Below are 24794 nucleotides of genomic sequence, written 5' to 3'. Positions count from 1 at the left end.
AGCAAAGTCTTTGTGCAAAGGTCTCCACCCAGCAACAGCAACCCTATCATCTTGGGAGTTATGACAATATCTGCCTTTTTTCCCTTATAGATATTTCAGTGGATGCTCTCGTGTTTGGATTATAACTCATACTAGTACCTGATTTTGAAATGAGTGACTTTCGGGAGGGCAACTGAATGAAAAGATTATCTGAAGCATAGAAGAAATTACTGGTGACTCATGAGATATTGCTATCCAGCCAGAGCAGGAAATGGAATGATACTTTACACGAGTCATATTCAAAGGAGGAAACATAAAGTTAACTTGGATAACTAGTTTTCAAGTACAGTATAGACTTACTTTCCACATCTCAAGTAGATAGAAATCTATGAAATCCCGTGGCTCATGAAAGGACTGTTGCTCCTTGTGCTTCTCTGTCTCCTCCCTTGCAAATGAAAGCACCGATTCAAAGGCGGCAATGGCTTTTTTGTGAGGTCCTGGAAGATGCTTCATGATCCATGGGAACATTTCATACAACTAGAAGGAAAATAAGCACAATCCTGACATCATCAAGGAGGAGGCTGGGTAACACAAGCCAACCCCTTTGGATTAGCACTTCAGTATCATCCTCTGGAATATTTTGGGGTAGAGAAGTGAAAGGGTTCACTGATATGTATAGGGGAGGGGGCTGCTTACCTTAGCAGCTAACACTTTTGCAGAAAAGGGTTAGTGAGTGTGTTTGAACCAAAGTTATGTAGCCACCATGGTAAGAATGGTTCACATGACACACTAAGTCATGGCTCACATGACATGTTAAGTCATAATGTTTAGGGCAGAATGCTTAACCACTATGGCTTAGGATGTCGTCTGAACAGAGAAACCCTCTTTATTCTCTTTTTGTTTGCCAGAGAACATAACTCCAAATGCAGGCACCAACAACAACGATGCTGCTGCTGATGTGATGTTCTGCTACATAAGGTTACGTTGTTAAGAGTAATATAAAAGTTTATTAAGGTTTGCAGAGTTTAAAGAAGGTACCCACTGTGTGTTTGTAGCAGAATGGTAAGTATGAAGCCATAGAGGGTGAGTGAGTGAGTGCTGCATGGAAGGAGAGTGCTGATTGGATGTTTGAGTGGAGCATCTGGATTGGTGTGAGAGAAGGGGAGGAGTCAGAATACTGTGTGGTATATATGCTGCAGCTGACAGGAAAGAAGGTATGAGATGAGATATTGATGAGAGAGAGATTTGGAAGAGAGATAGGAAGAGTCTTCATGTTTTGTTGTTTTGGTGGATTAGTGTGGGGAAGGAGAATAGTGTAGTTTAGAAGGGGAAGAGTAGGTAGGAGTAGTTAGAAAGCTACATTTGAAACACTGAAGTGAAATTACCCTCTGAAACCATTATGCATTGTACTTTGAAACCATATGCTTGTGAACTGAGAGAAACCATTAAGCTTTTGAACTTGCATTAACTTCTTGCTAATAAATTACATTCATCTTCACCTGGTGTGGTCATTAGAGTACCTGGGAAAGGGTACTGGTCGATCGATGGTGGCATCGGAAGGAAGAAGTTTGGGGCGAGAGTGTGGATCTGTATAGCTGTGGGGCCTAAGCAGAAGAAGGCATGCCACAGGGACGACTTTAGCATCCCAAACCCTTGGCAAAAGCACCTGAGCTGGGTCCTTTGGATTCCAGAAAGAAGAAGAGTGATCCAGAGTAAACCCAGTGAAGGGTGGTCATCACACAGGCACCACCAACAGTGATGCTGCTGCAAAGGTGATCTGCTTCCGCCATTTGAATTGGGTTTCCCTCCCTTGTATCCCAGCTCACCCTCTGCACAATGGGATGCCACAGGCAAACCAGGGAGGAGAGGTTCAGTGAACCCATAATGAAAGCTGAATCAGTTCAGACCAACCTCCAACATTACAACACTCGTGCGCTTCTTTTGCTTCTTTAAAAAAAAAAATGGCGGGCGCGATATTCTGTTCGTTGGAGGCCATCGTACGCCACGTGTAAACAGAGGGGGAGATGTCACGATAAAAATAGCATGAGATTCTCACCCCTCCATCACTCTAGACATGATAGCTCCGCGAAAAGAGGAGCGATTCGCTTGTGGTCGCTTCTCTTCGCCATGCTCCGCTAGCCCCCCTGATTCGCTTCTCCTCTGCCTGTATCGGAGGTGGATCACCTCGGTTCACTGTTGCTTCTCCAAACTGAAGACAAGCAGATCACAGCCCTAAAAATAGCATGAGATTCTCACCTCTCCATCATGCTAGACACGGTAGGACTAGCTGAGGCCTAAGTCAGTAAGAAAGAAAAAGCCTACTCACAATATGAAAGATGCTGAATACAAATTTTAAGCCAACATCAACAGCTTCAACTAGTTTCTGGAATTGTTCATCTTCAAGAGAAAATCGGTGTCCAAATGTCACAGCACAAATCACGTTGGAGACTGCATTGGTGATGGGCAAAGAAGGGTCAAGTGGCTGTCCTGAAAATGGAGGTATATTGATATTAATCCACTCTCTCCTATTAATACCCAGAGTGGGATTTCATGGTGGTGCATAGGAGGCAATTGGGATTTTTGGCAATGTATTTTTGCATTAGAAAGCAAGTAACGTGTGTGAAATTGCATTCCAGTATACAGAGCACAAAAAGATTTCTGCACCTTGGGACACATGTCGGCATCATTTCCTAGCATTACATACCCTTTGCACGTGCAAAAGTCTCCACCAGCTGCTGGGCCTCCTCTTGTATTTGGTGCTCCATGCCTTTCTTCCCCAGTCCCAGCTTCCGCAGAGTCACTACAGAAAACCGTCTCTGCTGCTTCCAGGTGTGACCTTTCGATAGTATAAGACCTGAAGCCATCAAGAAACAATGAGAAATTGTTACTCACAAACTGCATGTTAAAATCGTGAGGTTGCCAGCCTAGAAAAGTCAACATCTGCTGGAGATCAGGCCCGTACATCCAAACGCTGCCCATTCTTTTAGGAACTAAGAACTGTATAGCTGAGGCAGAATCCATCCAGTACAGTTACTGATACCACTGACAACACTGCCTGCTTCTGCTGAAGAACAACTTGTGTATCCATTCCAAAACTTTGAGACTTGCATCTATGGACCTCCCTGCCACAGTTTTAATAAAGCTCCATAGTAAATCTCACAGTAAAGGAATGGTGCTTATAAAATGTTCAACTAATGCTAAAACTCTTTTGCTTATACAAATTCAGCTTCCCAGTTTCTATGGTGTAGGCATGTGATTGATACTTACAACTAGAGAGACATTTTAAAAATTAAGAAGATTATTATACAAATTAAAGGAATGATTTACACAGGGGTATGAATAATGAATAATTTATGAATAATAGGCTGAGATTGTTTAAAATAGGCTTGGTTATTTTTTATAATATGTAAGAGAGTCTTCCCCAGGCTAATGAGCACTCAGGTTTCTCCCCTGAACCCCACCCTACCCAATCACACACAGCCAGAAATCAAGGCTGTACAGCAGTCTTCCTCTTCCTCTTCCTGCTTCTTCTGTCTTCTAAGGTGATTCCTTTCCTTGAAATCTCCTCTGGTCAGACCTCTGCATCAATCCTTCTGGTGCTGGGTTATGTTGCCTGCTTGAAGCTCCACCATAATCTCACACCCTCCTGCTCTCCTCAGACACCATCTCTGGCTTGAAGACTTTTTGCCAGCAAGGTCCTCTCAAACTAGAAGTCTTCTGTCTTTTCCCAGTTCTGAGCTCTGCTTCCTTGATCTCTCTTCAAACTAGGGATAGATGGAGCCACGTCTGTCTGGTTGTGGTGGGCACCAATTGAGCCATCTTTACTGCCTGCCCACGTGAGCTGAGGAGAAACCCGGCAAGTGCCCAGGAAACATGTCCATCCCTTAACCAAAATGCCAATATGCAAACAGTGCAAGCTCAATTACTTCCGTAATCCCCACGTAGCTTATGTATGCAGCATTAAAAGCATAAAGACTCCTTTTAACATTGCATATATCACTGTCTTAAGGGCATCATTTGTACAAGTTGTCTATTGCAGAAGTAACTGAGTTCCCTTATGTGTATATTGGCAGCTCAGTTAGGGGACAGGGCAGCTCTCAGGGGAAGGTGCGAGGGCACTTCAGTTTCCTCTTCCCATCCATGCTCTTGCAGTGGCAGTGGTGCTAGCAAGGAAGGAGGAGGAAGAGAAGGATGTCCCAGGTGCCCAAACCATCCCTCCTGCCAAATGGTCCCTCCACCTGCTGACAGTGGCTCTTCCAGGTATACCTTTCAAACCAGAAAGACTTGCCCTTGAGAACCTTCATCACAACTATTTCAGGTAGTAGTAAAGAAAGTTTATTTGTGTAGCCGAAGCCATTGCAAACATATATATAATCAAATAAAACAGAATAATCAAATATATTACAAATATATAAGATTACATTACAAGACTAAAATCATCCAAAAGCATCGTTCAGTAGACTCTATTCAGTTGCAACTTAAAACCTGATCATCATCATTAGAAAACTTCCTCCTTAAAATTGATGCTTTAAAAGCAACTGGATTTTTTTTTATTATGTCTAGGCTTCTCTTCTAGCTGTTTAAATAAGTTGTTATAGTTCATCTTATTTGCTGCTTTTTTGGCTTTTTTGAGATTCTTAATATTTTTGCTCTTTTTGTTTGTTTGTTTAATGGTTTATTCTTATTTTCCCTCCAATGTGTTTTTTTTCCCTTTTCAGAGTAACTCTTTATTTTCTCATTTAAAGAGTTTATTTCACCAGAGAGACCATCCGAGGGGGTTATAATATCTAAATCAGTTTGTTTGCTTGTGATTTTGGATATCTTATTTAACTCAATTAATATTGTTAGCAGCTCATGGGATTTATATAAAAAAGCTTTTATCAGCTTCATTTCTTCTAGGATATCCTTAACCCATTGAAACAGTGAGTTACTATCCTTCTCCTCACTGTGATCGGTTGCATTTAAGGGAAGGTCATTCTCTAGTTGAGTATGATGCTGTGCCATCTCATCTATCTGCATTAGCATAAATTCATCCAGTACCTTCCCTCCCTCCACCTGTTTTGCCCTACTGGCTGCAGATGCATTTTCTGCAGCCTCCATCTCCATTGCCAAATTAGTAGAGCACTCTTCTGAGCCCATTGCATACGTGACACATCTGTGGTCAATAGACCAGTCTAAGCTAGGCTCAGGGGGTGACAGGGGTATAACCACATTATCTACCCCTCCTTCTTTAGGGGGGAAGAAGCTGGTAATTTTCTTTTGTCCCCTTTTCTTTTTGCCTGATGAATTCCCAAGGCTTAGGGGGATACCCTGTTTCTTATATCCCTGTCTAGTGAAGACCATTAAACCAGGCTATAAGTTAGACAGAACTGGATAGATCAAATTGATTCACAAATGCAGTTATACTTTTAAACAACTAGAGACCAAAAGGAGGGGGGAATGTCTTTTGTCCAAAACAAAGCAAAAGTCTTCATAAATCCAAATAAAAACTAAATAGAAATAGACGTCGCCACTCCCCAGAGTCAGGACTCCTTCTGTCAGCAGGTTCTTGTGTAGTTCACAGATGACTCCAAATTACCCAAATGGGTTCCTCAGGTCCAGGGAAGTCTGGGGTGGCTAAGTACAGGCAAGACTATATTCCTCTGCTGTTCCATGCATTTTTCTAATGTATTCTATCAGTACAAGGCAAGACTATATTCCTCTGCTGTCCCATGCATTACGCTAATGTATTCTCCTCCGACCCTTTGTATTCTTGTTTGGAGGGGTCCACCAGAATTAAACAAACCGAACAAGCCAAGCAGCTGCCTGTTGTAAACTTGGTGAGGCTATTCACTGCCTTGCCTGCAGCAGCCTCCCTTAATGAGGCCTTGGATTACTAAAAGTCTGCTTCACACAGCTTAATAATCTATTTCTTCATTTACTTCTTTAAGTTGGAATACTACGTTTACTAGGGGTGTGCATGGACCCCCCGCTCCACTTCTCTTCCAGATCCGTGATTTGTGGATCGGGCTGCTTCGCTCCGCCCCCGCTCCACCCATGTCCGCTCCGCTCCACTGCGGAGCTCCGGATCTGGATCAGAGCTCCGTTTTTTCCCCCCCACCATAGGCTTGCATTAAGCTAAAAAAGTATACAACTTTTTTCTGTGAAAGTTAGAAACCTCAAGTTTGGCACCATGATACCTCATGGAGGTATACACACACACACCAAGACTCAAGGCAATCCCATCATCCCCTGATTTTTGGGGAATTTATGAAAGTAGTATATGGCCCTACTTGCTGTCAAATTTATGCAAATGAGCCATGTGGCTTTGTTTTGGTCACGTGACCAAAACAAACACCACGTGACCGGAAGTGACGTCACTAGCTGTCAAACCAAGCAGCACGTGACCGGAAGTGACGTCACCAGCTGTCAATACAAACAGCACGTGACCGGAAGTGACGTCACCAGCTGTCAAAACAAAACAGCACATGACCGGAATTGACGTCATCAGCTGTCATAACAAAACACCATGTGCCCAGAAATGCTGGCACTACCTGTCAAAAGAAAGGCCACGTGGCCGGAAGTGACGTTTTTTCTGCGGCGACCGGAAATGATGCTTTTTGCAGGCGACCGGTGGAACATGTCCAGGCATGTCTCCCCACAGCCTCTCAGCGGTTGGCTAAGGAATATCACATGGCCTGCCCCGCAACCAATAGGAAGAGTTTTCAGAACCCCTAAAGGATTCACCAGGGTGTGCAGTGCTTTTCAGACTTTCAAGCCGTCGGGAACAGTTGCTGATTTTAAGCAGGAGACAACATGGAAACCCCCAGCACCCCGATGAGGCCTATAAATCCTTAAATAAATAAATCTACCCCACTGGCACCAGACAGGCCTAACCCCAGAAAGCGTTATCTCAGCACCAGCTCGGACGATGAACAGTTCCCACCAACAAAGACCCCACAGGAGGAAGATGATGAGATCTCACAAATATGGCAAAGCTTGTTGGAATCTATCTTGATACCAAACTCTATAATGCAGGTAAAACTTTTTTTCCTGGCATCCTATTTATGTGCAAAAACAACTTGTAAGAGTTACAGAAAATTACATTTTCCCCTTAAATTTCCAGGAACCAGCAGCAGAGGCTGTAACACCACGTGACCGGAAGTGCATCAGTATTAGCACCCCACCGTCACCTATTGAGCTTTGGAATATGGCTTCTGCAAGTAACATTCACATTCAGGTGTGTGTGTTTTCAGTGTTCTGTCTAAAATGTTTTCCAAATAGATTTAATGTTAATAGTTTTAAAATATTTTTTAGGCTCCTGAAGCATTGGCAAACAAAATGACATTTCCACAAAACTACGCATTCTTTGTGCAAAACTCTGGTTTCAGCCTTAGAGTTAAAAAGTTGGCAGAATCTTATAAATAATTATTGTAATGCAGAGAAGAAATCAAGGATTAATAAAAGTAAATGGTATTTAAGCCAAAGAAAGGGAGGATTGGGACTCCCAAATATTAATTCTTATTATGTAGCAAATAGGTTAAGACATATTGTTGAAGCAATTTTAGGTGTAGGTGATTTAGATTGGACGGAGAAAAAATCAACAAGTAATATAGAATTAAAATTGCATAATGTATTCTTTAAGGAAAGAGGGAAAGGAAAATGGGTTAATGATTTAGATAATCAGTTTTTGAAGTTCCACTGGGAACTCTGGAACAAATATAAAAAGGAACTGCTTTCAAGCAGCTCCTCCTTAACACCAGTGATAATGTTAAAGAATTTTCCTGAAGATTTAAAGAACAGATTAAGTAAAGTTTTAATAGAGAAAAATAAAATTAAACTAAGAGAATGGCTAAGAGAGATGAATACAAGAGAGAGGTTGGAGGAGGTTTTAAAACATATAAAATTAACGTGGTTAAACTATGGGCAATTGGAACAATGGACTAAAAATTGGGTAAGAGAAAATGGAGAGTGTGGAGAGATGACGAAGTTCGAGAAACTAATAGGAAAAAAAGAAATCGATAAGGGACAAAAATATAGGGACAAAAGGGTTAATGAGTCAATTATATAATATATTAGCTGAGAAAGGATTGTTGAAGAGTGTAGGAAAAGTGGTTTGGGAGACTGATTTGAAGATACAGATAGGACAGCAGAGTTGGGATGGACTATGGAGACAGAGAGTGTTGAGAAATACGTCAGTAAGAATAAAGGAGAATTATTATAAAATTTTATGGAGGTGGTATTTAACTCTGGTTAGATTAGATAAGATTAATAATCAGCATTCAGCAGATTGTTGGAGGGGTTGTGGTGAAAAAGGAACGTATTTACATATGTGGTGGGATTGTAAATATGTGCAAAAGTTGTGGAAGATGGTGTTCTTCGAGATTGAGCAGATTGTTGGAATTAAAATAGAGGACACACCAAGGATTGCATTACTCTCACTGCAAGAAGATCTTAAATGTAGTAAAGAAACTAAGGAACTGATAACGAATTTGCTGACGGCTGCAAGGTTAATCGTAGCTAGGAACTGGAAGACTCAAGGAGATTATTGTATTGAAGAATGGTATAAAGAAGTGTGGGACATTGCTATAAATGATAAATTGACATGCAAGATTAAAATGAAAAGAGGTATAGTAAAAACGAATGATTTTGAGGGAATCTGGACAAAGTTCCTAGAGTTTGTGTTTTCTAAGGGAAGCGGGAAACCACCAACAGAAGAAACTATGAGTTTTTGGAAACAGGAATGAGATCCCGAGGTGGGGGGTGCACTGTTATGTTGAGTATGAATATGTTTAATAGATTAAGCTTGAATATATGATATAAAGGGTATTTTATGTTTAGGTATTATGTTCTTTTTGTTGTTGTTGTTGAAGAAAAATAAAAATAAAAAATTTAATAAAAAAAAAAGAAAAAGAAATTTTAGCCTGGGCTGCTTCCAAATATTTTGTTGACGTATGGGGTCTCAGTAAGCTGGCACTCAAAGCTGACATAGCCTCCTCAGCACATTGCTTGTACTTTTCAAGCACGTCATCTAAATTATCAGAAGCAGAAGTGCCCACTTTCCGTTTTTTAAACGGCTTTAAAGTGTTCCCCGTGAGGTGTTTGAGTTTTCGTTTGGCTTTACCGTGGCCTCCAGGTCTGTCGTCCTTTGATGCTTGGGGCCCCTCATGTGTTGTCTCAGTCTTTGAATCTTGAGGTTTGAGATTCTCATTGGTTGCGTGGTCATCTGATTGTTCTGAAAAAAATAAACATTCAACATTTGCACAATATTTTCATGACAAGATAACACTACCCCCAAAATAAAAATGAAATAACAATCATATTTGTCTTTACCCTGATTTTCAGTATGGGTAGGTTCATGTATGGGGCTCTGGCTCCCTGGTTGAGCGATTTTCTTTTGTTGCGACATTTCACAAACACCCTCTGTAAAACACAAGTAGTTTGAATACACAACAGGTATTCCTCAGGTATTCCTCAAGGACATGTTGGGGCTAGCCCACATATGACCAGATACAACACAAAAGAGCGTCGGACCTTTTTTTTTACTATGCTTCAAAGGCCAATGGATCCTGTATCATTTGATTATGTTTACAAACTCTTTGTAAACTATTTGAACTGTACTTCTGGACAACCATCACCTAAAACAGCACAATACAGAACAACTCTGATTTTACAGAAACTTACCTCTATGTATCACGATTTTGCTAACAAGGAGCTGTTGACGCTTATGGATACACTTGAACTGCGTTCTATGGAGGACGGCTGTAGAATTTTCAATCTTGTGATGAAAGAAGAATTTTCTGATGGAAAAATTAATTTTGGACGTTTATTATCAATTATTCTGTTTGGGTTTGCTCTTTTAAAGAAACTACAAGCATGTGGGATTCTTATGACTCATGAAAACACAAGACAGATGGTAGAGTTCATGGCGGAATATATCCACAACACCAAGGCACAGTGGATCAATGAAAATGGCGGCTGGGTATGACTCCTTTGAAGAAATTGGGTAAAAGGCAAACTATATTAGTACTGTATATCCTAACTGAAACTGTTTTACTCTCTTTGCCACAGGAAAATGGATTATTCAATGTGGCTAAGGCCGAGAAACCGTCCTACCGTCTGGGAGAAAAATGTCTGTCTTTTTTTCTTAAATGTTACGCTCTGAAATGGCTGTTTTTTCCTGTATAGAAATTTCAGCTGTGTCTATGAATTAAAATACCTTAAGCCATAAGTGTGGGACTTTTTATTATTGTTACAGTAGTGGCCACTTACCCAAGGCACAAGCATTTTACCCTAGCTCCAATTTAAAGGGTTCATAGTTAAAATGTAAAACGCCTTATATTTAAGTAAAAGTAACTACCTTCTCATACACACGGCCATATGCTTGGGCTATTTTTTATCATGCTCCCTCAATTGAAAAGATAGAGTTTCTACACCACAATCAAAATTAAAATAAGCATGCATTTAGGATTTGCTATTCTCTGTATTTAGCAAAGATAAATAAGCTGAAAAATATTTCTTTAGAAATAGAGAGTTGAAGGAAAAGAAAAAATCACTCACCATTTACATGCCGGAGAACTTCAGATTCCTATGGGCTGCAAAGATGGTTTCTACATTGCTCTGATTCTTTATATACTTTTTGGCTCCGGGCGTTGTCCTTCTAGTTTTGAAGACTGTCATTGGCTGAGACTTCCATCCCCATTACAACAGTGTTTAGGTGAAAACCTATATGACTCCACAATGGCTTAGTTGCTTCTGCCCCATGCAACAGTGATTAGATTTGCCGCTGGTGAAAACCTATATGACTCCACAATGGCTTAGTTCCTTCTGCCCCATACAACAGTGATTAGATTTGCCCTTGTTCATTTCCATCCCTGACCCCCACCCTGACTTAGTTCCTTCTGCCCCATGCAACAGTGATTAGATTTGCCCCTGGTGAAAGCCAGTGTTGACTCCACAATGGCTCAGTTCCTTCTGCCCCATGCAACAGTGATTAGATTTGCCCTTGTTCATTTCCTTCCCTGACCCCCCACCCTGGCTTAGTTCCTTCCATGATGGGATTATGTACCTGTGGTGTGAAATAAAATAAAACTATTGCTTACATAAAGAAATAAAGTTTTCTTTATTTTTTAATTCTCAATGATGCAAAACAATTTAACAATGAAGGAATTTAGCCAGAATTTCTAAAAACAGCATTTACAGATGTAAGAAATGACTTATAGGGCCGATCTTTGATTACGCATTCTACATGTTGAAGAAAGGATTGGTCGGTAGTCTTCATAATTTTTTCAAGGTACATTCGAGGATTTATAGCTCTGCTAATCTCTGTAGTCAGAATTAAGACCTGGTCCACATTCTCTGAGGTCAAAGCAAGACAATTTAGAGAATAACCAATGAGGATAACAACATGCAACACAGGCTGAAACCAGAGTTTTGCACAAAGAATGCGTAGTTTTGTGGAAATGTCATTTTCTGTCCATACTGTACATTCGTGAGAGCTCTGTCCAGGGGCCTGAATTGTACAACCGATACAGCTCTCATACAGATACTGGCTTAAGCAGTGTTTCAAGATGCCATAAATGGTTGCTCTGACAATTCCACGCATAGCTCCTCGACGCTTTCTTGGTAAAATATGCTGTGTTTCATCAATCGACAGTCCAAGAAGATTTTTCAGGGTGAGATGCGCCGGCTGATTGTTTGCCAATGCTTCAGGAGCCTAAAAGATATTTTAAAACTATTAACATTAAATCTATTTGGAAAACTTTTGAGACAGAACACTGAAAACACACACACATACACACACACCTGAATGTGAATGTTACTTGCAGAAGCCATATTCCAAAGCTCAATAGGTGACGGCGGGATGCTAGTATTGATGCACTTCTCAGGTTCTTCAGCTGTTACAGCCTCTGCTGCTGGCTCCTGGAAATTTAAGGGGAAAATGTAATTTTCTGTAACTCTTACAAGTTGTTTTTGCACATAAATAGGATGCCAGAAAAAAAAAAAGTTTTACCTGCATTATAGAGTTTGGTATCGAGATAGAGTCCAACAAGCTTTGCCATATTTGTGAGATCTCCTCATCTTCCTCCTGTGGGGTCTTTGTTGGTGGGAACTGTTCATCGTCAGAGCTGGTGCTGAGATAACGCTTTCTGGGTTTAGGCCTCTCTGGTGCCAGCGGGGTAGACACCTCTATAGGCCTCATCGGGGTGCTGGGGGTTTCCATGTTGTCTCCTGCTTAAAATCAGCAACTGTTCCCAATGGGTTGAAAGTCTGAAAAGCACTGCACACCCTGGTGAATCCTTTAGGGGTTCTGAAAACTCTTCCTATTGGTTGCGGGGCAGGCCATGTGATATTCCTTAGCCAACCGCTGAGAGGCTGTGGGGAGACATGCCTGGACATGTTCCACCGGTCGCCTGCAAAAAGCATCATTTCCGGTCGCCGCAGAAAAAACGTCACTTCCGGCCACGTGGCCTTTCTTTTGACAGGTAGTGCCAGCATTTCTGGGCACATGGTATTTTGTTATGACAGCTGATGACGTCAGTTCCGGTCATGTACTGTTTTGTTTTGACAGCTGGTGACGTCACTTCCGGTCACGTGCTGTTTGTATTGACAGCTGGTGACGTCACTTCCGGCCACGTGCTGCTTGTTTTGACAGCTAGTGACGTCACTTCCGGTCACGTGGTGTTTGTTTTGGTCACGTGGCTCATTTGCATAAATTTGACAGCAAGTAGGGCCATATACTACTTATGAAAATCGGGCACCCTATTCACACCCCTTTCGATAGCTCTGTCAATTTGCACATTAGAAACCTCAAACTCGCCACCATGATAGCTTATCCAGGGATACACACGCATGCCCAGACTCAAGGCAGTCCCATCATCCCCTGATTTTTGGGGAATTTATGAAAATCCAACACCCCATTCACACCCCTTTCGATAGCTCCGTCAATTTGCATGTTAGAAACCTCCATGACAGCTTATCCAGGGATACACACGCACACCCAGACTCAAGGCAGTCCCATCATCCCCTGATTTTTGGGGAATTTATGAAAATCCAACACCCCATTCACACCCCTTTCGATAGCTCCGTCAATTTGCACATTAGAAACCTCAAACTCACCACCATGATAGCTTATCCAGGGATACACACGCACGCCCAGACTCAAGGCAATCCCATCATCCCCTGTTTTTTGGGGAATTTATGAAAACCCAACACCCCATTCACACCCCTTTCCATAGCTCCGTCAATTTGCACGTTAGAAACCTCAAACACACCACCATGATAGCTTATCCAGGGATACACACGCACGCCTAGACTCAAGGCAGTCCCATCATCCCCTGATCTTTGGGGAATTTATGAAAATCGGGCACCCCATTTGCAGACATGGACTGTTCTCTGACATTTGGACAGATAAAAAAAGGGAAGTGAGCACACTCCCAGATGCCATCTAGACCCACAATCATGCCAAGGTACAAGGCAATCCCATCATCCCCTGTTTTTTGGCAGGGCTTAAACCTGCAGACATCTCAATGGGGCCATTTCAAAGGAAATCCCAACATGCCATGAATTGGGGAGTAGAGATAAACCTATGAATCTTCTTCCACACTTGAAGAATGGATTTGGAACTTCCAAAAGTCTAATTGAGCGCAGGAAGGACTTCTCCCCTGAGTCAAAGCCAGACACACACAACATCCCTGCGAGGCGGGCAGGGGAGGAGGGAGGGAAGGCAGGCAGGCAGCAGACATTTCTGGGGGCATAAGGAAGTGAGCCAAGGATAAGCCAGTAATGCATATAAAATGGAATAAATAAATAAATAAATAAATAAATAAACGAAGGAGGGGTGGAATTAAAAGCAGCAGTGTTGCTGAATAAACAACAAGTAGAACTTTTTAAAAAAGGCTATATCTGTCTTTTACCAGCAATATGGGGACGTGCCCAGGGGAGGGGGAATCATCGGCCAATTTAACTGGTCCTGTCTAAGAACCAGTCTTTTAAGAAGCAACGCTGTCAGTTCAACTCATGAAAGCCATTGCTCCACCACAAGAGCTCTAAGGTGTAAAACTCTCACTTCAACTCATGATAGGCATTGCTCCACCGGGTTACTCTCTTTGGAGGGCTCTGATGGCCCTCCAAGTACAGGAGAGAGTGAGGGCACGTCCACATGGCATGCCCTAGGGGAGCTCATCCCCTTGCACCACATCTTTTCAGTTGTTCCCCAAAGTTAGGGTGGGTAGCAGTGCTCTCTTATTATTGGCTTAGTATATGATTTCAGGTTGTGTTTGTGCATTTGGTGGGGCTACTGTTTAAAAAAACACTGGGAAAAGTCCGTTCAGACTAAGAAAGAGAAGTTCCCAGAATCCCAAGTTACCCATTTTGCCTATCCCCTCCTCCAACTTTGGGATCATGTGATCATCACCGGGAGTTGACTCTGCCCCTCAGCCCTTTGGAAAAGGTATTTTCCCCGCCGGTTTTTTTAAAATTCCTACACACTAACCGCACCCCGCAGAGAGCTGAGAGTAGGCTCAAAATGACCCCCATCCACGACTCTCTAAGCACAAGAATTTTCAGAAAGATAGCTTCAAAAACAACACAGTTATTCCCCTTTCTTTTCCGCAATGCAATCCTATGGGCGAAATGTTTCAAGATGGCGATCGGATCGGACCGCGGAAAGAGGATCGCTCCGAAAATGGGCGCTTCTCTTCGCCTTGCTTCTAGGGGTCCACGATCCACTTCTACTCCGCCTCTGGGCAAGGCGGAGCAGGCCAATTCGCTCCTGCTTCTACGCTTCTAATCGGAGCGGAGCACATGCCTAACGTTTACAATACTAGGCAGTACAGACCAGTGATAGTCAAAATCTCAGTCTGGCTTTCTTAGCTTGTTTGAAGGCATCTTTAATTAGCCGTTTGTTTGGTTACTGACAGCAGATACTTTTTCCTACTGGATCCGTGGCGTCGGTAATCACTTTCTTCTTTTTGAAGACAAAGTATTTGTGTTCTTTAGATAAGTATTCTTATCACCGTTGTCCTGAGCTGCAACTGTGTGACCAACGTGGAAGTGGGAGAACCGCCCCACTCCGCCGGTATGGGGGAGGACAATACTTTCTCTGGTGTACTTTCTGCCCGAATGACTGGCTTGTCTCAAAATTACTGAAAGTCAGCAAAAACATTGACATAGAGACCTCCGGGGAAGAGAACCATCTCAAGGTTAAGCCCAATTAAGCAGCCCAGTGTTGGGGAGTTAAAACCACAACTTTAAAAGTAGAAAAAGTTTTTAAAAGCTTAGCAAGATTAAAATAGCTCAAGAGCGTTTTACGCCCTGCTCCTCATGCCGCCGTAGAGCTCGCCCTCAACACATGCAGTCATAAGGATTATTTTGTTATAAACATCACTAGTCTTGGTTCAAGATACTCCCAAAATGATGCAACGCTGCTGCCCTTGGAGGTTTTAAATATGACAACTTTAAGAGTGTCATCAAGAGATTGCTGATTTTTATCATCAGAGTATATAATAATAGTTGCTACTCTGTAGATGTCATCACTTCTATCTTGATTGACCTTTTTCCTTTCCTTTTTTTTTACAGACTGAAACAATAAATGCTTCCAGCACCTCATGCTCTATTTTACCATTTATGTCGCAATCCTCTTAACAACTGTATATACAGTTGAATTGCTATTTCCTGATTTCACCTGCTAACAATATCTCCAGTAGACTGAAACTTCATAGGGTTTTCTCTAGAAAAAAGGAGCAGTACAAGTTTTTACTCTTCCCAACTTACCTTTTTCTCTTCCTACAGCTTTTACTAAAGGAGACGATGGTCGCTCAGAGAATGCTTCTGCGTGGTTGATCAGCACTTCTTTCACAGCTTGGAATCCAGACATAGCTATCACAGGCTGATGTCCTAGCCACACACAGCAAATATTTCCATATTGCTTTGCTATCTGCCATTTGGGTCGAAACAGAGAACAGAAATATGGCAATCAAAAAACCAGATTATTTCAAGTTAACACATGAACACCAGCCTTCCTCAGAACTTCACCTCTGCAGCTTGGGACCATGTGCAGCACCTCTCCTCTCTGCCTTCTCTCTCCTAGTTTTCCTTTAGGAATATAGGAACATTGGAGGCTGCTTTATAGTTACTTAGACCATTGGTCCATCTAGCACAGTATTGTTGACCCTGACTGGCTGTAAACTCCTGGGTTTCAGGCTGGATTCTTCCCTCGCCCAACCTGGAGCAGCAAGGGCCTGAATCTGGGACCTTCTGCATGCAAAGGATGAGCTCTGCCATATTGAACTATGGCCCCTGCCACTTTCTCCCTCAGATTCCTACTTCATTCTCCTGGAATATTCCTTCTTCCACCCTTCCTTATGTATTCCCAACCTATTTTGTTTACTCTCTACTCCAGCCTGCCTCGCACCTCAGTAGGATACCCCACTGTGAAAGCCCCACTGGCTTTTTCAACAACACCAAAATCTTTAGTACTTTACAATTTTGATGGCTGAAGGGACCAAATGTAGTCATGTGCAATGTGGGGGCCTGTAAGGTACCATGGGTTGGAGGAGCTTGATTCTGGGGATGAGGAGGTTGAAGGAAGAGAGCCTGAGTCCAAGACCTCTACAGCAGGGTGCTCTGGCTTACAAGGACCCCTGACTGAGCCAGAGGCAGGTACTAGCTAGCTGGAGAATGGGCAGGCGGACATTCCTGCCAGTACAGTGGCAGAGGAGGTGGTAGAGGGGGACATAACTGCACCAGCATTTCAGCAGCGCAGAGCTGAGAAGCGGTCACTGCACAGGTCTAGGCGTATTGCAGATAAACGCTGAGCGATCAGAGATCAGCTGTGAACAATTAGGCTGGTATTTAGGTAGCAGCGTTTGCCAGCATAGTTTGTAAGAGTTTATCTGAGCACTCCAACAATAAGCCTTGTCCTGACACTCTGAGCCTTGTCTTGCCGTGATCCATGCCATGATTCTTTGACTTGGACTGTTTCATCAACGACGTGAATTCTGCTTACGCTTCTGGCTTATGGACTTTGCCTTGTGTGTAAGCCCATGTCCTGCTGGGACTAGACTTCATGTTTAAACAGATTTTTGCTTTACCTTTTGCTGCATGAATTTTTTTTTAAAACCACACTATTTTAGAGTGCTTCTGTTTTATGAATGTGTTTGCTGCTACCAGTAAAAGCTATTTTGTTTTTGATAAGCTTAACCTTGCTTGGACTTTCTTTGGCCATTTTCCCAACTTATTCTGGGCAGACTGCCCAGTAACAAAACCCCAAGTAATTAAGCTGAGTTCTCTGAAGTTATATGCTCTTATCGTGGACAGGGCCATTCCAATGGAGCATCCATCCATCAGAGACTCTTAGACTGCTTAGGGTCTTAGTTCAAACCTCCACAGGCATTTTAGGGCTCCCTCTCTTTTTTGTGTGGCTGTCTGTCATAGCCCAATACTTTCCTATAGCCATTTGGAAGAATAGTATGGCTGTGCGCAAGGAGGTTGCCGACCTGAAAGTGCTTTCATTCAGCAGACACTCTGAAGATCCTTAGGGTGCTATTTTGTACCTCCATGAACAGTTTGCTGGATCCCTTTCTTTTCAGTGGGGCTGCCTGTCACAGCTTAATGCTTTCTATGGCCGTTCTGAAGCACACCTAATATTATGGCTGTGCACACTGTGGGGGCCTTTCAAAAGGAGCATGCCTCCAGCACAAACTCTTAGAATCCTTGGGGTGCTAATTTGAACCTTCTCAAGCAATTTCAGCTTCCTTTCTCTCTTGAGGTACTTGTGGTATCATTCCCATGTTGCCATTTTGAAACACAGTAGCTAGGGGGACCATATGAAAAGGAGAACAGGGCTCATGTATCTTTAACAGTTGCACAGAAAAGGGAATTTCAGCAGGTGTCAGTTGTATATGTGGAGAACCTGCTGAAATTCCCTTTTCATTACAACAGTTAAAACTGCAGGAGCTACACTAGAGTGACCAGATTCAAAAGAGGGCAGGGCACCCGCAGCATTAACTGTTGTGATGAAGAGAAAATTTCACCAGGTTCTCCATATATACAGATGACACCTGCTGAAATTCCCTTTTCAATACAACTGTTAAAGATACAAGAGCCCTGTCCTCCTTTTCATATGGTCACCCAACAGTAGCGTGACCATACCCACCAGAGAAGTCCAGACTCCTCCAGGAAAAGAAGGCCCACCGGACCAACCGGAGTTGAGGGCAAATCACCAGTAAAATGGGTGTGAATGGCCCTGCGGTTCATGTTGGCATTCTTTTCCCCATCGGCCCGGCCTTCTCCACAAGGAAATTGGAAGTCTCGTGAGAATTCTGGTAAGACTTCCAGCCCCAGCCGAGATCTCATGCACTAAAGACCCGGCTGGCTGGCTGATCTGCATTATGTGCAAAAGCAGAAGCCAGCACAGGAAAAGCGAGATGGGGCAACAGTGGTGGCGGACAAAAACAACCACAATCAGGAGAAGCACCCCTACCCCTATTGGTTTTCCCCTCCCTCCCCTGTCTGTTATGGTGATTTTAGATTGTAAGCCAAATGGCAGATTGTCTTGTTTGTTTTATTCTGAACAGCGCCATGAAAATTGATTGGCCACAACAACTTGATGTTTAATAAGCTAAAGCACAGATGGTTAATTTTATTATTGATTTTACTATGTTTGTACAATCAATTGTATTTTGTTAAATAGTTGATATTCGTAAGCTTCAATCCTTGAAACGCTTCACTGGGAATAAGCCCCACTGAACAAAGGGCAGCTTATTTCTAGGGGTGTGATCCGCTTCGCTTAGAATCGGAGAAGCAACAGCAAACAGGGGTGATCCACCTCTACTTGAGGCAGAGGAGAAGCGAATCAGAGTGCTGGAGAAGCATGGCAAAGAGAAGCAACTATAAGCGGATCACTACTCTTTTCGCAGAGCGCTCTGCCCGCCATTTTGGATTTTTTCGCCAAAGGATTGCATTGCAGAAAAGATTAGTGGATACCTTTTTTTTTTCAAGCTATCTATTTGAAACTCGCTGTGCTTAGAGAGTCGTGGGTGGGGGTCATTTTGAGCCTATGATCAGCACTTTGTGTGCTGCGGTTTGGTTGCTATATTTTTTTTAAAAAAAATAGGGTAAAAAAAGCGGGAGAGGTACCTTTTTGAAGTGCTGAGAGGCAGATTCAACTCCCAATCATGATCACCTGATGAGGCATCCTCCAATCCCAAAGTTGAAGGGGGGGATAAGCAAAATGGGATACTTAGTAACTTGGGATATTGGGAAACTTTTCTTTCTTAGTCACTGAACGGACTTTTCCCAGTGTTTTTTAAAACAGTAGCCCCACCAAATGCACAAACACAACCTTAAATCATATACTAAGCAAATAAATAACAGATAGGAAACACAGCACTGCTGCCCACCCTAACCTTGGTGAACAACTGAATAGATGTGGTGCAAGGGGATGAGGTCCCCTAGGTCATGTGGACGTGCTCAGTGCACACACTCCTGCCCTTGGAGGGTGATCAGAGCCCTCCAAAGATTAACCAGTGGAGAAGCTCTGCCTGTCCTGAGTTGAAGTGTCAGGTAGCTTCTTAAAGACTGGTACTTACTTAGGGCCAGTCAAATTGGCATAATTCACCCTCCCCCTGGGCACGTCCACTTTCCTCTTACTGGTAAAAGACAGACATAGCCTTTTTTTTAAAAAAAAAAATTCTTGTTGTTTATTCAGCAACACTGCTGCTTTTAATTCCACCTCTCCTTTGTTTATTTATTTATTTATTACATTTTACATTTATACACCCCAAAGCCCAAGCTCTCCTGGCTTTTCCTCTTCAGTGAAGTCAAGCAGGCTTTCATTGTGGTTCAACTCCTTGTTGTTGTTGTTGTTGTTGTTGTTGTTGTTGTTGTTGTTGTACTGCTATTATTAACATTACTATTTTGTTGTTGTTTAATAATGGCTGTGATCACAGTGCAGTCAATCAACTCTGAAGCAAGGATCACAAAGCTTTACTCTTATCCTCCTAGCCGCCTAGTTATGGGATGCAAAAGAAAAGGCATCTCTCTGTGCTGCTCCCACCTCACAGGATGGTTTGCATTATTGGCTTTGAAACAATCCTTGGCTCAATTCGTTGTGCCCAAAGACATGTCTGCTCTATGCCTGCCTTCCCTCCTCTGCCTGGGTGCTGTTGTTTTGGGGCATCTGCTGGGACTGACTTCCCCATAGATCTATGGCATATCTCTGCCTGTCTCTCTGCCCGCCTGGTGCCTGGGAGCTGTACTACATGATGGGCTTTGTGGTTCAACCCCACAAGCCTCTGGCATGCTTGCTCCCTGTGCTGCCTGTCCTTCTCTGTGCCTGCCTCACAGGGATGGTTTGTGTGTGTCTTGCTTTGACTCAGGGGGTAAGTCCTTCCTGCGCTCACTTAGACTTTTTGAAGTTCCAAATACATTTTTCAAGTGTGGAAGAAGATTCATATTTAGGTTTGTCTACTCCCCAATTCATGGCATGTTGGGATTTCCTTTGAAATGGCCATGATTAAAGCCCATTGAGCTGTCTGCAGCTTTAAAAATCCCTGAGATACTGGGGTGTCAGATTTTCAAAAATACCCCAATAATCAGAGGAGCCTTGGATTTGCTTGAGGCTTGGCAAGCAAATGTATACATGAATTAGGTGTCATGGTGCCTAATTTGAGGTTTCTCACATGAAAATTGACAGAGTTCTAGCATGGGACTTGAATTGGGGTGAGTTAAAAGGGAAAAACCACGCCAAAAATCAGGGGATAATGGGATTTGCTTGAAACATGCCATGAATGTAGATCTAGATGGCATCTGCTTCCAAGTTATTATCTGTCAAAATGTCAGAATTAATCCCATTTCTGAAAATGGGGTGTCCACTATTCAAAAATCCCCCCAAAATCAGGGGATGTTTTGATTTACTTGAGGCTTGGCATGCATGTGTATACATGGATAAGCTATCATGGTGCTGAGCTTGAGATTTCTAACATTCTCAGAAAAAAAGTTGTAAGCGTTTCTGGATTTCAATGCAAGTCTATGGGGGGAAAGCAGAGCTCCGATCTGGATCCGTAGCTCCACAGTGAAGCGTAGCGGACCATAGGCGGAGCAGAGTTGAGTGGAGGGGACCCGATCTGGAAGTAAATCTGGAAAAGAAGCGGATCGGGAGGTCCATGCACACCCCTACTTATTTCTGACCAGACACAAATAGGATCACACTGTTGATTGCATCCTGTCACCGATTTGCTTAATTCAGTTGAATAAACTTATCTGTCTTAAGTATATGGGGTAGTGGAGAAAGAAAGTCTCTCAAATATCACAATACGTATGTGCAGCATCCTCTTCTCAGTCCATGCAGACCTAATGCAAATAATTTTGATAGTGGAGGTACAATGCCACTATTGTCCGTAGACAAAAATATTCAAAAGATATCTTGGAGCATCCAGGAATGAAACAACAAGAAGAACAGGTTTAATATAGTATGGAAATATTTGATCATAAAGAGACCTAAACGTATCTACATCGGACCCAGGGAATGAAACACTCGAAAAGGTCTGAAGTAGCACCAGAAGCCAGCTGTGAGTCTGGAGGAGTGAGTTTATGTCAGTTCTTCTTAACACCCATGAAATTATGAGTTGGAGATTTTATTTAAAGCATTTCCAGGAGCAGCTCCTTGCACAGCACATTAGAGGTGTTAATGCTTCAGGTTAGAATTAGAAAAACATAAATGTAGCAAGATGCTTACTCTCTACAAGAGGGATCAGCTGGCACATCAGCGGCAACTTAAGAAAGGCTGTCTTGTCTTACACATGATGTTCTGGGTGTGCCCAGGCACATCCTAATTTCCTGGGGCTGTCTCTGCTTTCCCACACCCACTGCTTTTAAGGAGGACAGGAAAGTACCATTGGCATCCCTGGGGGAACTACACACTTTCCGGAGGTCCTGGAAAATGAACTTTCCTGCCCACTTCACTTTTCTAATTGGGAGTGCAAGAGGGGAAAGGATACTTTCTCCCCACACACACTGCACCAATTGGGACATTAAGGCCCAGATTGGAGTAGTGGTGGAGGGTGAGAAAGTGTGCTTTCTCCTCCTCAACTCCAATCGGGTCCTTTGAAGTGCACACCCTAATGAAATGAGCTGTGTACGCCTATGCTGTCTTGGTCATTATTGCCAGAGATTATAGGAATGAAAGGAACGCCCTGCACCTGTTCCAACAATGTAATGTGCACACTCTCAATCACAAGTAACTCACCTGCACCCACAACAAGCACATTGCATTCTCCTTTAGTGATGGTGCCAATTGGAGCTACAGTATGTCTTTCTCTAACCCATTTTATTAGACATGATACTGTGCACTCAGCTGGTTATACAAGCACGGATTTCGAAATTGTATAATACAAGTTGGCCCTACAACAAAAAGTTGTTCAGGATAATCCGTTCCAACCACCCTCCCATTCAGTTTCCCACTTTGCCACAATACTCAGTAAGCATGCAGTGGCTTCTGAGCATGTTCAGTCTTCATTGGGCTTTTTTGGTGTCCTCTCCCTTTTCCCCTCTAACTATTTTTTGTACTTCTGTGAAATTTGGGGCTCCCCCATGCCAGCTGATGCCTCCTGCTTATGCACATTGTTTTGGCCACATAAGAACTGGAACTCAAAGAATCGAGATGACATTTAATGAAAAGATAAGAAAAGAGCATTGTTGGAAAGGAAACCAGACAGAAGAGCGTTCGGTGTATAATCAGTGGAATCATGAGACCTGGAAATCCTCACTGGACTGATAAATGTGAGTACAAGTAAATTTGCTACAGGATCCATAGATAGCATAATACCAGTAAAATTATCAGTGGTTTAGATGACAAGGGATATTATTAGTTTCTGATAAGCATAATCCTGAGGTCTTCTATATTTCACATACATTCATCATTGTATTATTATTATTATTATTATTATTATTATTTATTTAGCGCCATCAATGTACATGGTGCTGTACAGAGTAAAACAATAAAATAGCAAGACCCTGCCGCATAGGGTTACATTGTATTGTACTTTAATATGCTGTTTACAAATTTGATAACCTTTGGACTGAAAATAGTATACAAATAAATCTTAAGCACAGTTCGTGGAGAAAAATCAAATCACAGTTAAAAGACATAAATATTGAATTACTGTGAAAACATTTGTTACTTGTGGAACATGTGCCAACAGCTTTCCAAAAAAAGTTTGTTTCATGAGAATTAGTCAGCAGGAAGATAGTGAAAAAAGGCTAACCAACTCCTGACTTTGAATTATATATGTAAAATTAAAAATAATATTGAAATACTTTTTCATATCACATTTGTTCCACAATGTTGTATTAACACAACTCTGTTGTCCATAGTCACCACAGAAAGGAAACAATTCAAAATTCTCTACACTCCATCTCTTTCTCAGCTTAATAAGTTATTGAAAAAATATTTTTAAAGAAGTACCTTAATGGCAAGATCTTCAGAAATTCTAATTCCAATTCGCCATATTCCTCCAATGACAGGAAGGGAAAGAGGCCCGGGAGGGTAGTGTCTGCGCGTCCAGAGTTGTCTCAGGAAGACCAAAATCAGAAGAGCCACCAGCAGAGCAATCAGAAATGCCCATATCCCCATCATTTTCCTGCCTTCTCTTTCTCTTTGACTGTTGCTAAGATGTCTGCATATGTTAACTCCGCTTTCCCTGGTTTCCTTTTTCCTTCCTTCGAGATGGCGTTCGCTCGCAAAGGCTTTATTCGGCAGCAAATGCAATAGCAGCACCAGTGGCAACTGCAGAGGATACAGCCTCAGATGCTTAAGGTAAAAGGAGGAGGAGAACCAGCCACCCTCAGACCTGAGCCATTAGAAGCCAGACACTAAAGGAGAAATGAAGCTAACTACAAATGTACTATGGCTAAGGTCCTATATACACTTACTTGGGTGTAAGCTCCACTGAACTCAGAAGTACATATTTCAGATAAAATGTGCATAGGATTGATTTCCCTACTTACTCTTTGCTGGTGCTCATTGGTGCTCCCCATTTTCAATAGAGGTAATTTCTACACTTGCCTTTTCCCCCCGGGATCGTCCCGGGATCATCCCTGTGCATGCAAATGACATACAGGGGATCCTGGGAGCAGGCAGGGACAATCCCTCCATTTTCCTGAGATAATCCTTAGGTGTAGAAAGGGCCAAGGCTTGATGGTTTGATCCAACATGGCTCTTATGTTCTTATGGAAAGCAGTGATGGCCGCAATCCTGTATCTCAGGAGTAAAGAGCTTCAGAAACTTTGAATTCCTTTCGTATGGGTTCAAAAATACAAATCTGAAAGTTTTCAAAGTTACAGCTCTAAACATTCAGACTTTATTATAGAAAAGACATCGGAGATCTAGGTCCAAACTGATACTTCCACCCTCACTTCTAATCCCACTTCCTCCCGTGCCCCGATTGCAACTAGGAAAGGGGCAATCTGGTTATTTTCAAGGAGGGGTTGAAAGGATTTGAAGAAAAGCAGTGGCTACCTGCTTTTAAACTGTTGGTTGTTTTAAAAATGTAATAAATAAATAAATAAATAAATAAATAAATACACCTGGCAGCTTAATTCCTCCCCTTCCCTTTGAAAAGCTGCTTCTGCAGGCAACTGCAAGTACACAGCCAGGCGTCCCCGTCTCCCCTCCACCCAATAAAAGTAAAACCAAACAGCAAGATGATTCCTCACTTGTTGGCACCATCCCAGGGGGATGTTGGGGTGGGGAAAGATTTGGGCATCTTGAACACTGCCCAGAGAGCTTCAGCTATGGGATGGTTTGGAAATATAATAACTTGAATGAATGAATG

At 42.5% G+C, this 24794-nt stretch overlaps 1 protein-coding gene and 1 long non-coding RNA gene across 2 annotated transcripts in view; both read right to left on the bottom strand.

Moving 5' to 3' along the window:
- LOC134402396 (cytochrome P450 2J6-like) overlaps positions 1-23596 on the bottom strand; it is a 95816-nt gene extending 72220 nt beyond the window's left edge. The window contains exons 1-3 of the mRNA XM_063131824.1: positions 23426-23596; positions 15733-15895; positions 2684-2833 (exon numbers count right to left, since the gene is read on the bottom strand). Coding sequence (XP_062987894.1) covers positions 2684-2833; positions 15733-15895; positions 23426-23596 — 484 coding nt within the window. The remainder of the gene's footprint in view (positions 1-2683; positions 2834-15732; positions 15896-23425) is intronic.
- Positions 11593-12091, bottom strand: LOC134402417 (uncharacterized). Its single transcript, XR_010025708.1, has 3 exons — positions 11972-12091; positions 11764-11880; positions 11593-11674 (listed from the first exon to the last, which is right to left on the bottom strand). It is a non-coding gene; the product is annotated as an uncharacterized LOC134402417 (long non-coding RNA).
- Positions 23597-24794: the final 1198 nt, after the last annotated feature.

The sequence above is a fragment of the Elgaria multicarinata genome, chromosome 8 (assembly GCF_023053635.1).
Source record: "Elgaria multicarinata webbii isolate HBS135686 ecotype San Diego chromosome 8, rElgMul1.1.pri, whole genome shotgun sequence".
NCBI classification, from domain to species: domain Eukaryota; kingdom Metazoa; phylum Chordata; class Lepidosauria; order Squamata; family Anguidae; genus Elgaria; species Elgaria multicarinata.
This window is presented reverse-complemented; position numbering and strand designations above follow the sequence as displayed.